The 14,747-nt window shown below is 35.6% G+C and overlaps 1 protein-coding gene and 1 long non-coding RNA gene across 2 annotated transcripts in view; one reads left to right on the top strand and one right to left on the bottom strand.

The window, feature by feature from the left end:
* LOC147910515 (uncharacterized) overlaps nucleotides 1–14,747 on the top strand; it is a 46,117-nt gene that overhangs the window by 10,697 nt on the left and 20,673 nt on the right. Inside the window, exon 2 of the long non-coding RNA XR_015544195.1 lies at nucleotides 35–117. This is a non-coding gene — a long non-coding RNA (uncharacterized LOC147910515). The remainder of the gene's footprint in view (nucleotides 1–34; nucleotides 118–14,747) is intronic.
* The window catches only part of LOC105151899 (dynein beta chain, ciliary), a 28,049-nt gene continuing 15,329 nt past the window's right edge, over nucleotides 2,028–14,747 (bottom strand). Inside the window, exons 36-63 of the mRNA XM_087403536.1 lie at nucleotides 14,456–14,633; nucleotides 14,095–14,223; nucleotides 13,775–13,994; nucleotides 13,522–13,683; nucleotides 13,197–13,346; nucleotides 12,787–12,948; nucleotides 12,265–12,501; nucleotides 11,790–12,011; nucleotides 11,341–11,592; nucleotides 11,038–11,164; nucleotides 10,849–10,982; nucleotides 10,397–10,634; nucleotides 10,070–10,257; nucleotides 9,811–9,980; nucleotides 9,342–9,562; nucleotides 8,894–9,170; nucleotides 8,540–8,815; nucleotides 7,838–8,243; nucleotides 7,142–7,458; nucleotides 6,834–6,966; nucleotides 6,375–6,656; nucleotides 5,934–6,140; nucleotides 5,232–5,565; nucleotides 4,969–5,144; nucleotides 4,423–4,533; nucleotides 4,188–4,361; nucleotides 3,801–3,949; nucleotides 2,028–3,526 (exon numbers count right to left, since the gene is read on the bottom strand). Of these exons, the coding sequence (XP_087259662.1) occupies nucleotides 3,232–3,526; nucleotides 3,801–3,949; nucleotides 4,188–4,361; nucleotides 4,423–4,533; nucleotides 4,969–5,144; nucleotides 5,232–5,565; nucleotides 5,934–6,140; nucleotides 6,375–6,656; nucleotides 6,834–6,966; nucleotides 7,142–7,458; nucleotides 7,838–8,243; nucleotides 8,540–8,815; nucleotides 8,894–9,170; nucleotides 9,342–9,562; nucleotides 9,811–9,980; nucleotides 10,070–10,257; nucleotides 10,397–10,634; nucleotides 10,849–10,982; nucleotides 11,038–11,164; nucleotides 11,341–11,592; nucleotides 11,790–12,011; nucleotides 12,265–12,501; nucleotides 12,787–12,948; nucleotides 13,197–13,346; nucleotides 13,522–13,683; nucleotides 13,775–13,994; nucleotides 14,095–14,223; nucleotides 14,456–14,633 (5,927 nt within the window). The 3' untranslated portion in view covers nucleotides 2,028–3,231. The remainder of the gene's footprint in view (nucleotides 3,527–3,800; nucleotides 3,950–4,187; nucleotides 4,362–4,422; nucleotides 4,534–4,968; nucleotides 5,145–5,231; nucleotides 5,566–5,933; nucleotides 6,141–6,374; nucleotides 6,657–6,833; nucleotides 6,967–7,141; nucleotides 7,459–7,837; nucleotides 8,244–8,539; nucleotides 8,816–8,893; nucleotides 9,171–9,341; nucleotides 9,563–9,810; nucleotides 9,981–10,069; nucleotides 10,258–10,396; nucleotides 10,635–10,848; nucleotides 10,983–11,037; nucleotides 11,165–11,340; nucleotides 11,593–11,789; nucleotides 12,012–12,264; nucleotides 12,502–12,786; nucleotides 12,949–13,196; nucleotides 13,347–13,521; nucleotides 13,684–13,774; nucleotides 13,995–14,094; nucleotides 14,224–14,455; nucleotides 14,634–14,747) is intronic.

Raw genomic sequence — 14,747 nt, 5'->3', positions numbered from 1 at the left:
GATGCAATAATAATACAATCAATTATGTTTCCAGTGCCAATAATCATCGGCTGTGACGTTCCAATATGCACGAGAAACGTTCCGACGGCCAGTCGGATTTGGTCGGCGCGATAGAACGTAAGTCACGTTGTTTTCACTTGTACGGTAATTCCGTTCAGAATTTGAATTTTGATGATATCTATGTCTGCAGTAGAAAAATTAAGTCTCTTTCATGCAAAATTATTGCTTTTTTCACACAGATGAGTTTACAGATAAATTACATTGAAAGCAATTGATATTTATTAAATTATTTTTCAATCCTGATTTCTTGTAATATTATAAAACAAAAACGACATATTTAATTATTTTTACAGTTTTATATATATATATATATATATATATATATAAAATTTCTTATAATCTCAGCACCGAAATTTCTGTGGAAAAAGGCAATTATTGTTGCGTAAAGATACTTTTTTTTACTGAATAACGCTTTTCTGACATGTTGATATCGCTTCATGTCACAAAGTACGCAAGTTTGTCTCATTATGTAAAACTTTCTGTGATGTGACTTTAATTTTGATGGGTAGAATGGTTTTTACTTCATCGGAAAGTTTCTATTTCACAACTTGATCGGTCTTCTTGACTCCTTAATTACAAGTCGTGTATTTATGAATCCGTCTCATTGCATGTTATTGTAAATCCCGTTTTAGATGATCTATAATTTGCAATAAAATTCACGTATCTACAACATTTTGTCCGCTATTATACATGTCAAATCGTTATAAATAACTGTAAACAAGACAAGATTTTTATACTGAATGATGAGTTTAAATTATATGTATCTATACATAGCAATTTAATAAAAGCATATTACGAGTAATAATTATTTAATTACGGTATTGCAGTAACTGCGATAGTATCAATTTGCGATTACCATCAGTTGTCGATAGTCAACACATAGTAATATGAATGCTTTTCATATTTTGCTGAAAAGCGTATGTTTCTTTTTCGAGACTGAGGTTATTATTGCGATTATTATTGCGAAATATATATACACTTATTTTATAAATAAAATTTCGAAACATAGATTATATCGACATAATTACTAACTTTATTAATATATTGTATACGTATTAAGCGCAGAATTCCTGTTCGTAAAAATAGAATTTGTTTCTGTTTCATGGTTTTACAATTTACTTATTTAAAAAAATATGTAAATTTTTTGGCATGTATGTGCTATAAATAAAATTCTGTGCTTCCAAGTTTATTTACAAATCGTAGATTGTTTAAAGTAGATTTAACGTTTTCAAGAAATGATGCAGTGTATCCGAGTGTATCCGAGTAGCAAAATCGCGTGCACGATATTTGATTGGTTCGGCGCGAGTCAAATGCGGTTTTTTCGAAGCCTTGTGATCATTTTGCCTTCGTCCGGTAGGTCCCCTATAAATATCAGAAACGCGCGTTTGCCCCGAAGGCGTTTTCGACTGAAGAGTTCGGACGGAACAACCGTAAAGGTCCTGGAACGTTAATTTATAGCCGACCGCCGCAATACCGGTAATCTAATTAGTTTAATGACCAAAAAATATTTCCCGAGTCTTTCTTAATCCGAGACAGGTAGCGCCGACTTGACTCGGCGTTCAATGTCAAAGCTTATCCGCGAAACTATGTGTGCCTCGTGAAAGTTCTTTCGGCTTCTACGAGAAAAAGGAAACTCTCACTTTGATACAATTCATGTCATTTTGGCGACTCGTTTGCGATAATATTTAGCGAAACGTCAGAAAAGAAAGTTTTTAACTCTAGAATGTTAATCATAATTTTGTCGAATGCTAACAATACTTATAAGACATGTATTTTAGAGGAAGAAATATATATATATACATATATATCAGTAAAGCATTTTTTCAACTTGTGTGCTACAATACTCCTAATTTAAATCTGACAGTATTTAATAATAAAAAAAAAAATACTTAAAATTATTGACACATTTTAAAATTTAGTAAACACTTTATATAATACTTGACGATAATATTTTATTTAATTTTATATTTTACAAATTAACAAACTATATATAAACTTTATACTAAGGAAAGCTAAAATCAGAGATTAGGTCTATACTTTGAGCTCTGAATTGAATGGTGGGAATCTAAAAAGTTAATATAAAAGTTACGTATATAAATTTTGCTTGGAATTATCGATAAGAATTAATAGTTGAAATAAATGATGGATATACGTTATATTAGGCGGATACAGCTGAGCGGATCGCTTGAAAGAGTATATACACGATCGCGATAGTAACAATGTTAAAATACGGTAACAATATTGCGCGACAGGCCGTCCTATACTTTACCGGTTGTTTTGTTATTGTTATTGCATTTAGCCAGGCTCGCGCGGGTTGTTTCGCAAGGCGTTTTTTGCTCGCGTGTCCAAAATTCCGCGCACCCTGTAACGTCGCGAAGACCAAGCGACACGCGAAACCAGATGCGTCATCGCGAAACGGATAATTATGTCGCAGTCGATAAAGGGTGACCACTTCCTCGAAACCTCCAATCATATTGTCGTCGCGTACCGTGGACTTGTCAAACCGACCGCGGCTGATGTAATACGTGCCACCACGAGATCGTACAACGTACGTGTTGGTGCGCGCGTAAAGAAAGCACCGGATGTGCGAGCAGAACCGACGAACGTTGTTCTTCCTATTGTCGTCAATATGCACTCGCCACGTTGTCACATTTTGTCGATCCTCTCAATTGGCGACGACGACCGCTTGTACTTCTTTCGAGAGTAACAAGCGCACCTGCGAGTCGCGCGTCGTCAAGTTCCTTCCGTCAAGTTCTTTCCGAAGTTTCTTCGTGTCCGTCGTGTCGCGTCCGAGTCCACGCACGAATCCTTCCCACTTGGAACGAGACCTTTACTTTGGCAGCTTTTCTTTGACAGCCCGATTACAAAGAGAACGCGTTACAACGGTGCGTATATAGTATGTGCCAATTTAACCGAATACGCATGTTATAATTATCGTCACTCCGACTTGCCAGCGCGCGGCAAACGGGAGAGGGTTTGACGTAATTACGAAGGCTATTAACAACCGAGAAACCGTGGTCGTGCGTTATTATTACAACTCGTCGAGAGAGGCATAAAAAGTCAACTGTTACGAGCGCGAAATCGCGTGTGAACGTGCCGTCGCGTCGCGTCGCGTCGCGTCGCGTCGCGTCGGCATCGCGCCGTTGGATCATCGTGAGGAGAGCTCGATTATTAAATCTGCAGGAGAATCGCGACGCCGGCCAAAGTCCACTTGGACGGCTTGTCGCGGGTCTTCAAATTGAACGTCCAGATGTATGTTGGACCGCGCAATCTGGTTCTGTAGACCGGGCATTCGTATATATTCTTCGTGTCTTGCTTGTCCTGCGTGATTGCCTTTATGAACATGACCGGCATCGAAGAGAATAGCTCCTTCAATCGCGAATCTGCGATGCAATTGCTCGCAGTCTCCCATCGCGCACCCTCCATGTACAAACTGTTGATATAGGCACCCTCGCGCGGTGGCGTCCTGATTGGTGAAATGTGTTATCGTGCATCTTCATCTGTACGTGTCGCTGTTAACCCTTTGAGGACGTATTTCGAATTTTCCCAAGAAAATTTAATATCTAACATCGCGGCAACCTATTATGTTTTGACTTATCACGCGAAGGCGTGACTTACACATGTAATGATAAAGGTAGAAAAATTGTCAAAAAATATCATTCAAAAGTATTTCATTCAACTGAATGAAAAGTGCCCGTCCTGAAAGGGTCAATTTTACGTTAGGAAATACTAAGTCTCACGTGAATTCTTCCTTCTGCTTTCTGGTTACGTCGCAATGCAGGCACATTTTGTCCAGGGGCCATTCGTTTTTACGAGCAGTTTGCTGCATGATGGCGGTAAGTAAGGACTGCGGATTGAAAAAACCACCCAGCCAGATCGACGATGGCAACTGTCGAAAGATGCGCACCGCGAGAAATTAGATTGACCACAGTCGGAGACGAAAGGAAGTCAAATTTTAACGCAAAGTAAATGACAAACGTTTGCCAAGTCACTTTCTTCGATACTTGAACCGTGACAAAATTTAAATTCTCTTTCCCACGCTTGAACAAAATATACGCTGATCTAATATAATTTCTCTTTGTAATATCTTGCCACATATCGCAAATTGTGGTTTCCCCTTTACTCACATTAAAATCTACCGTCCAATTCGATAACTCGGTTACTCGATTGAGCATGTCCGCAAACCAACTCGATAATCCGAGAGTGGAGGGATAGGCGTGATGGGCCCAGGATGGTGGTACAGAATCCATGAACAAGTAATTTTGCAAATCTTCCATATTTGCGCTAATCGTGAGCTCGCCCTGAAACGGATTGCTGTTGTTGTACCGCATAACTATTCGATAATTTCAACATGGCGCTCACCTTTAAGCCGAGATCTAGTTCTTCCAGAGATTTTTTTATTTCCTTACACAGTATGTTCATATGTTCGCATTCTTGGAGAGCGACTATAACGAAAGGAGTACGATCTTCCGTCTAGGGAGAATCAAGTTTGTCTTATTTATTACCGTAAAAAGTAAAGTTTGATGTTAACGTGTTGTGTTATTTATTACCATAAAAAGTAAGGTTTGACGTTAACGTGTTAATGTGTTATAAAGATAAAGAAGACGAAATCAAAATTCGCCCATCTAAAATAGCAATGAATCAAGTCAAGGATGTAAAACATAAAACATAACATATTGCAAAGAGAACATACGTAAGAAATGATTGCGATATCGTTAATTATGACACCGCGATACATTCCATAGAATGATAGTTATAATTTTTTTATAATGTGTGAATATGTAATTAATGTTAACGGTTTTATAACTATTGCTTTTTAGCCTTAAAATTTAGTCAATCAATTTAATATATAGATTATGCTTATAACGACAATATCTGAATATATTTAGTAATAGTTTAACAATTCACCCTGTTCATCAACTCTTGTATATTAAACTCTTCGGGAAGCTTGTCCAGTACATCCTCTATTATAACTTTCACCTTATCCTCTTTCGATAATATTCCGACTCCAGTATCGATACTGTCCCGTGGTTGCATCCCCCAGATTGTTTTAAACAACTCTTCTGCCGTATTTGTGAGAAATCCTGTACAAACAAGTTTCGTTGTGTGTTAACGTAAATGTAAATCAAGGAAAATAAATTAACGATTAAAAAATAATTAAGAAATTTTACCAATCTCCGCGTTTGGATGAAGTCCGTATAGGATAGGACTCTCCGGCGGCAAATAATCTTCTATATATTGATGATAGCCCATATAATCGGAACTGGGTGGCACCAGAAAACCTGGAGCCAAATATAATTCACCCTCAATCAACTCTGGTTGCAGGTACTCTAAGAGATATGTTCGGCATAATCTTCTGTCCCAATCATCGGTTATATGACCGCCGTACATGATTTCGCCAAATAAATAGCGTAAATTTTCCCAAGGTACCTTAGTATTGCTCTCGAGATAATTCAACAATACTGATACACTGATGGTCAAGTCACCAACATTGAAGGGGTACAACTATGTATTAGGGACATATTAACGAGATGTTAGTAATAAAACTGGAAAGAGTAAATATATTCGTCAAGAGATGCAATGTCTCTCTCTCTCTCTCTCTCTCTACTTGTAACTTGATACGTGTTCTGTTTTCATATACCTAACATTTTCCATCTAAGGCTTTATAGTTTTTGTATAATGTTTAAGTATTGTACGTATTATTAAAACGATATAACATAAATCAAAATTTTATATTATAATTGAAACTTTTAAAGCTTTCCGTATAATACACGCGATAATAAAAACAAAGAATTTTGCCGCAAATTATAGGTGATCTAAAACAAACTTAAAAATGCCAAGTCACACAAATTTGTAAAATTAAAAATACTGACCTTATTCCATCCTTGTGCCCCAAATTTTCTACGCTCTGCCACGGCAGCGTGATAATAACACAAGGTGAAAAGAATAGCTTTGAACTCAGTCTCCTTGCCGCAAGATTCCAATATATCCTGGGTAAAGTTGTCCAAGGCTTTGTGAACGTTGGCGCGCATACCCGTTGGTGGTTCGTTGGTAATTTTTATGGCCGATTCTAGTATACCCTTTTTTTGTTTGCAATGTATCAAAATAATAGACAAAATGATATTAGGAAAATTTGATTAGTCGCCTTAGATAAGCGCTCGGAAAAGTACGATTTAGATAAATTAGAATTTATGTAGCAATGCGTTGTATTTAACATTTTTATTATTATTTTTAATAAAATATGAACAAAAAAAAAATTAGTCTCTTTTGAGACAACTCTCATCTTGTGTATTTGTGTGGACTTTTATTTTTACTTGTGGTATTATCGATGCGTGAGGATCTGGGCTTGGTTCTGCACTAATATAAAGCCGATAATCTTCGTGTGATTCTTCCGAGAGTTGTTCTATCTTCTTTTCCAAATTTGGTAACCATTTCTTCACTAGATGAATGTTTTGAAGTATAACCCAATGACCGTTGCGCGCTGAGATTTCTATCATCTCCTCCGCGATAGGTTCCTGACCTTGTCCTAATGATACATTGTGGAAATTTTGTGCGTCGAATGTAAAGCCAAGTTGTTTACCGAGTTTCTCAACATCCTACGTATAAACATAATTCCGTTTTTAATTTGTTATCAAAATTACGTCAGGGAATATTTTGAAGAATGTTCAAGTAAAATCGCATTAGGCGATACTAAAGCCATTTTATCAAAATAAGTATATATTAAATATACAATTAATGTCAAATCTCTACATTTAGAAGCATAAACGGCATACTTTTAGAGGATCGACTCCTGGAGATAAAATAAAAAATACTGGCGTATTCGCACTCGTTTCTTCGTACGATTTTTCAAAAGGTTGCATTCGAAACTGCAAGAATTTTTCTCCCAGTTTCTCTTCCACGAAGTACCTATATTCGTTAAAGGCTTAATGATTAAAGAGTTAAAAGAAAGTAATCGAAGGAAAGTTAAAGGAAAGTAAATCGGAACAAAATTGAATGTATTTTATGTTTTTATTAATATAATACCAATCTTCTATTTAAAGATGGAATGGATTTATTTCAAAATCTTATTCTAGCAAATTACCGTATAGCGTAAACCATTCGATCAACTCTCACGCATCTCATTATACAAAGTCTTTGGAAGGGTGTTTTATTTTTCCACTCCTGGGGGAATTTTTCTCTCTCAGGTGTTTCCGATTCGACGAATTTTCTCCATCTCTTTGCAGCCCCATCTATATCGCGGTCTAAATTGTGAAAATTTTCCATTCCGCTCAGACATTTGACGCCACCCCAGCCAACGTTACTCAGAAAATCCACCGGACTCGTGAGATCAGGAAAATAAGGGAATCGCAACAGGAAATCCACTTCGGATGGATCTATCTCTTTCAATTGCAGTAGAATCTAAATCACAGTATTTGTTCAATACATTTATATTACGTATGTAAATAATATATATGACGTATGAAAAATACTGATTCACTTCTATAAATAACAACTTCTTAAAATATATTTTACGATCATTTAATAAAAATTTACAAAAAGTAGAAATGTAGAAAAATTATTTCAAATTATGATTAAAGTATCATATGTAATGCTTGAAGACAGCTTAAAAGATTTTTCGGATTTATAGAGATTATTTGAAAAAGAAAATTTTCGAAAATACAAGATACTGTATGATGTGAAAAAGAAAATGCAGCAAATGTCAGATCCATTTTGTATGTTTTTTTCAAAGAGAAATCGACCAAGTATTTTTATTCGTATTTATGAGATAGTTTAGTACCTGTAGAGTTAGTTGGCACAAAAATATGAGCTTGTCGCTCTCGAACAATCCTCTGCTGGTGTATGTAAAAATCAAATACGTAACGCTGTCGATTAAATTGGCGACGCGTTTAGTAAAGACATCTGCCTCCTCCGCAAATTTAATAGCGTTTTGAAAGACCGTGTTGAATGCCTTGAGAGAAAACTGATACAGCATGTTGATCTTGTTGAGATCGTTAAGGATGAAGTAGAGGAGGCTGGCTCTGGATGCCACCGGTCGGTAGGATTCTCGCGCCTCGTCTATCTTTACGGCAGTTATCTTCGCCTCGATTGACTTCGCCTCGATCTCATTGGCAGTCTTCTTCGTAGTTTCGAGATTTTCCACAAGAGCGACATCACTCAAAATATCGGGACCTGCCGTCGCCAATCTTAATGAAAAAAGTAATTTATGTAAATGCTTATCAAAAGATTGTTCTTTTTTTTCACATTTCTGCTTCGTGCTAGACTAAACAAAGCGAGCAAACATTCTGATCAAACATTCGAATCGCGAATAAGACAATTTAAATAAATAATTAAACAGTGCAGAATGATTGTATATTGAATTGAGAATTCGGTTATTATCTCTTTGTAAGATATCTCTTTGTAAAGTCAATCGGAATAGTAGAGAAAAAAAACATTACGTTATCTCTAACAAGCTCGTTTCTTTTTTTCTTTGTCTACGTACCTATGCAACAGATCATCTTCCAACATTTTTAATGTGATCTTGAACGTGTTCTGCTGAGTCGTAAGCTTGGCTTTGCGCGACTCCAAATCCGGACGCTCCGCTTTCACGACGGCACCTAATAGCTGTTCTTCCAAACCGTCTTTCGTAACCGTAAAATTGATGAGTGTAGTCTGAGCTTGCATCTCTGGCTTATAGTGAGGATTCGCCAGTTTTGTTTGTAAGATCAGACGAAAGTGTGGGTCATAATCCACCTCTTTGTCTCCCACCTTGATAACCCTTTGTTAGCGTTCAATTTTACAAGATCAAGTAGTTTGGTCAAGTAGTTTGTTTATTAATGAGGAAAGAAGAATGTACCTTCCCTTCTTTATTAAAACCCGACCTATGATTGGATCTAAAACGGCATCGACAGTTTCCGTGATATTTTCCAAAAGTACTATCCTTCCATTGGCGATAGCGTATTCAATTTTGTCAAGATAATTCTTTTGAGTTAAACGTAGCACTATCAACTCCTCTCCGTATTTGTTTTTTATCCATTTGATTCCTTGTAATTGCGGATCAATTATTAGTGGCCACCTAGACGAATTTGTAAGTATCGTGGCATTTTCCGAAGACATTTTGTCTGTAGGCAAACCTGTGTAAAATTTTTAGTTAAAAATTAGCCGAAGAAATTTACTCGGTTTTTCATTTGCTTTTTTTTTTTTATTTGTTTACGGAAAATTATCGATTTGTTTGATTTTCGTACTTTAAAATGTTCTGTATCTATTAGTATAATTGATATTATGCTATGATAGAGAATTTTTACCTTCGTTATTCCATTGGGCAATTGTTGCATCGTCAGTTATTGATGACAATGGATCCAGACCTGGCGTATACGGTATTGGTACGTCCAGATTGTCGAGAAACGGTAACCAATATACATTCATAAGATCTATTCTATATTTTTTTGTAAAACATCCCATATAAGACATGAATGCCGTGATAAGCAATACATTGCCCGGTAGAGTAATTCCGGATTCCTTTAGTCTGTTTTATCATAAATGCGTTTACTTACTTAACGTGTGACGAAGTCGTTATCTCGAAGTTATTACATTAAAATGAAACTAATTGAATAAACAACAGTTAAGTTTGAATAAACATTGAGGCAATCAAATGAAATACATTTGACGTCTACTGATTATCGTTTTTTTTTTATTCAAATAATTTTCTTTTCTAATTATTTCTATAACAAAAAAAATATTTAAAATATTATATATAAAGGCAAATCTACGTACAGTTGTATAGTTTCAGCCCAACGAACATTCTCAGACGCTAGACCGTTTATCAATCGATTTGCTAGGTCTATGACGAACGCAGTCGCATCTGCTTCATCTTGACATTTTTGTTTCTCAGCTAAAGCCACACTCATTTTTTCGCTCAAAGCATCCAACATTTTCTGAAGCTCCTGTGCGCGCAAATAAGAAAACTTACATCCGTTCACTGATATAAGAAACGAATGAAATAAAGACTACTGTATTACTGAAGCAAGCTTACCGCTAAACGGTCCCTCAAAGAATTCAAGTGTTCCATAGCAACTCTCAATTCAGTGTTTGCCTGAGCAAGCGCCATTCTCAAAGGTTTTACTTCCTCGTTGATATAATGAAACACCATAATATTTTTTACCCAGCTACAAAGTCCCGCTGCCGCTTGCGATTTTGAATATACAAAATCCGGATCAAAATCTAATGATATACGTAGTTATTTTAACATATTTTTTATTCCCAAATGTATTATAATAGTTTTCTTATATACAAAAGATATATATGTATTTATAATGTTTTACTTGACGAAACATCGGATTTGATACGATATATAGATTACCTTTATCAGTGATGTACGGCTGAATTGCCTTTACAACTTCCGGATGTATATTCTCTTTATCATAATTACGTAACTCTGACAGAAATCCATCAATAGATCCCATTATCACTCTGCAAGCTCTCCAAGTTCTATCTTTCGGAATCCTTCCTTTTGGCGCAAATAAAACGAGTACGGCCTGGGCGACCATAAGCACGGCATCCGGCGGAGATCCGAAAGATTTCATTTCGGTCAAGTTGTTCTGCAACGATATAGAAACTATTTGTTCCACTCAACTAAAATTTTATATTTTAGAGTAAAAAAGAAATATCTGCAAGGACGCTTTTCTGATTTGCCATTATAGCTTGAAAATTTATTTTAGGTTATTGCTTTTACCTGGAAATTTGTGTTATGTAATTTGGTCTGTTAATATTTATTTATCTATAATTGCATACGTAAATCGCAAATTCGTTAACCTTGTTTAAAGTATCGAGCGCAGCTTCGGCCTGCCTCACCGCTGGCTCCGCACGAGCCAAGTCTTCATCGCAACGTTTTTGATGTTCCGACACTGTCTCCTTGATCTCCGCCACTTTTGCCTCTTCCTCGGTTACTGAAATTTCATTGTATTATTTTAGCATTGTTGTTTTTGTTCTTCAATATCTTACCGATAGCTTTTTCTGCCTCCGCTTTTACATTTTCCGCACGAACTTCGAGCAATATTTTATCAGCTATCTCATTCTTTTTCTTCAACTCGATCTCTTGAACCGTCAGAACGATTTTTAATTCGTCAGCCTACCTCGTAAAAAGTAGTTTAGTGGATGGAACATACACGAAATCTTTGCAGTACAACACGGCAAGCATGTTTGTTAATTTTCTGTTATACTGCATATATTCGATTATTCCTATATAATATGTTCCTATATAATAATAAATACGTTAAATCTAGCAAGAGATAAACCAGAAGTTACCTGAACCGCGCAGGATTCGAGTTTCACCAATCCATCGTTGAGACGCGAGATCATTGCTTTCAGATCATATGATTTTTCTGTTAACAACTTGGAATATAAAGAAATCTGCTCAAGGAATGACTTGGGTGTCGTGTAATTGTATCTTCTTTCATTTTGCAAATATATCGCGGACACGTCGTTAACGCTCGTATGAACGAAAGACATGAACAGCGACACGGAATTTCGGTATTCGACCGGTAATTCTTCTAATTCCTAACATAAAGTTAGAACATTGCGGATTAAAGCTGTCTACAGAAAAGTAGTGTAAAATAATATTTCACTTTAGCACATTATTGGAAACAGTGTAAGTGAAATGAATGAATTATGCAATTATTCTGAACTTGTTCAACACTGCTTTCAAAATTTTAACAATTTTGTAATTATTGAATGAGAAAGAGTTTATGAAAAACCTCTAAAAACGTTGTCGACACGGATTCCAACGCTTTCTGCGGCCAGTCTTGAAACCAGTCGATCGCAGCGCAATTTACGATTGCAGGAAATTTCCTGGCCCTTTTCCGAAGCATTGCTCCTACCGGTGAAAAGCACAGAACACACTTCAATTGTCTTCGCACGCGATCGATAAAAAATTTCCAACAATTCTCTTTACTGTCAATTAATCCGGTTTGCTTAACCTGCATGATGAGTCACCGAATGAATAATCATGATCCATCTCTCAAATAAAATATTTCAGAAATTCAGCATTTTCCGATTTTCAAATCGGAAAATAATGTATATATAAAATAGGATAAAACAAAATAGTAAAATTTTCTTTGTGTGACTTTAGGTACACAAGTTAATACTTAAAATAATCCGATATAATAATCCCACTTTCGTCTTATTAGAGATTATTCTAACAGTACTAGAAGAGTGATACGTGTACTTTACCTCATTGCGCACGGCATTGATGATATTCTCCACTTCGTCATCGGCAAACAGTTCCATGATTTCTCCCGTCGCTAACATATCATTCACCACAACCAAGAATTTTTCTTCCGCAACTTGAGAATCACTCATTAAAAAAGTAATACCCATTCCCTTCACCCCGGCCTTCATATACAACACGGCTAAATCAGCTTTCAGATCGTTTAAGGAGTAATCTTTACGTAATTGTATTTGAAACACCTGTTGTGCACATTAAAATTAATATATGAGTAAATTTAACAAACTTTTTTTAGATTTTTTAATATGTAGATTCATTAGAAATTGTTTTAATAATTTGTACAGGAAATAATTGATTTTCTGTTTTTTTTTGTATTTATTGTTTTATTTATACTTGCTCAGTTAAAATCGCGACTTACACCAGTCTGCGATATCTATCCTGTCAAGTATCTTTTTGGTTAATTTGGAAAGTTCGTACAATTTAAGCATTATGCTTGCACAATGCCTGATAAAAATAGCTCTATTTACCTCTAACGAGGAAACGAAAGAAGCCAAACGCGATAAAGATTGTTTGCCGCTACCACCTACACCCACTAGAAGCGCATTGCCTCTCGGTGCCTCCAAAATTCTGTTGATACGACACACGTGATACATAGCATCTTCGAATAATACTAGATTCATCGCTGACACCTATATTTGATCAATAATTGATTATAGAGATATAAACATAATATAAATGTGGGAGTTATAAATGGTTGAAATCAGAAATCATTTTTTCAATTAGCAATATATATGGTATTTCATCATGTACACGTATAAATAATGATAGTATTATTACTTGACCCAGAATTGCGATATAATTATTTAAAAAGAAATTAAAAAGATATACATTGTAAAAGTACATTATACGAGATGATAATATATGATCGAGATAATACCAGTTCATTATAATTGAGCAAAGCTTCGTCGAGTAATTTTACAAGCTGCGTCCAATTTTTGACAGGCGCGTATTTGAGTTCGCCCAGTCCTTCTGCGAAATGGCAGTATATCAACGGCTGCTCCAAACTAATTTCATTTTCCTTCAAGTCCTGAGAGATCGTTAATCAATGAAATAACTGATGAATATAAATATACACAACATAGATATATATATATATGTAAGCACATCATAAGTAAACCGTTGCAGAATAAAATTAGTTAGAATTACAAAGTTTGTTCTATTTGTGACTGTGACTTTCACTAATCTCTTCTTGTTAAACGTACGGGTATATTTTTGCGAAGCGCACCGATCAGGAGCTGATCGAATACTTTCTGGTCTTCGTAGTTTACCAATTTGTCACGATACACTCGCATCGCTTCATGAGCGTAAAGCCTGATTATGTGACTCGGAAGTGATAAAACGTCGCCACGGGCAAAGAGCATCCCCTGCGCGTAACATTGAAGCAGGATTATCGCCATTATTATGCGGAAAATCATGTTGTCGTTAATGTTGATCGATATTCTTCGCGACTCTAACCTGGAATATATTGGTTAAATCGCGTAAATTGAAAAGATAATGAAACTTGATGACCGTCGGTAGAAAAGTCATGGCGATTTTATCATGAAGATATAATGCAGCCTCTATCAAAGGATCTATGAATTTTTGCACCGCTGGATTAAACTTTTGCTGTGGATCAGTCACATGTTGTCTAAGGATCTGACTGTATATCATTACGAGCGCCTCTTTTTGTGGAAAACTGAGAATAAGCGTCAAAGATGTTAATACAATGATAAAAATACTCGCTTGTATATTTTATGTATATGTATATTACTGAATAAAAAAAAATTATAATTTACCTAACTGCGAACACGGCAAAGTGTCTTTGTAAACGTGGATCTATGACGAAACTGCCTGCAGTAGGATTCATGCAAGATACATACTGCGTATTATGAATCTCCTTCAAAGATAATTTTGTTCTATCATACCTGCATTATTATTTATCACACTTTGTATTTTTGTGTCATTATTTTTATGTTATGTTTTACATTAGTGATGAGGAATTGAAATTGTGATAATTCAGATTTTGTGGAATATTTAATGACCATAATTATATAATATTTCATGCTGAGATAAACGCTTAAATTAGTACTAACAGAACTAAACAGAAATTAATTTGTTATGCTGTATATATCTCACTCTACAGATCGAAATTATTACCAGTGATTGTAATCCATATGTTGTCTAATCAGAGTATGAGGTTGTACAGTTCCATAAGTGTCCACTTCCGGCATATTCATGTCGTCTATGAAATATATCAAAATTTTTGTGCCCGGTGGACCATAATTACGTCCCGCTTTCTTCTCCAAATATTTCTCAAGTACTTTTTGCAACATATCTTTTCAATGAAAATGAAACCAATGTATTAGGTGTTGGAATTAATTCGTAGCGTTTTTTAATGAAAGAATGTTATTTATTTCACATGAGCATTAAAAAATACATTAATGAAAGT

Source organism: Acromyrmex echinatior, chromosome 2, assembly GCF_024713525.1.
Source record: "Acromyrmex echinatior isolate Ae372 chromosome 2, ASM2471352v2, whole genome shotgun sequence".
Taxonomy (NCBI): domain Eukaryota; kingdom Metazoa; phylum Arthropoda; class Insecta; order Hymenoptera; family Formicidae; genus Acromyrmex; species Acromyrmex echinatior.
This window is presented reverse-complemented; position numbering and strand designations above follow the sequence as displayed.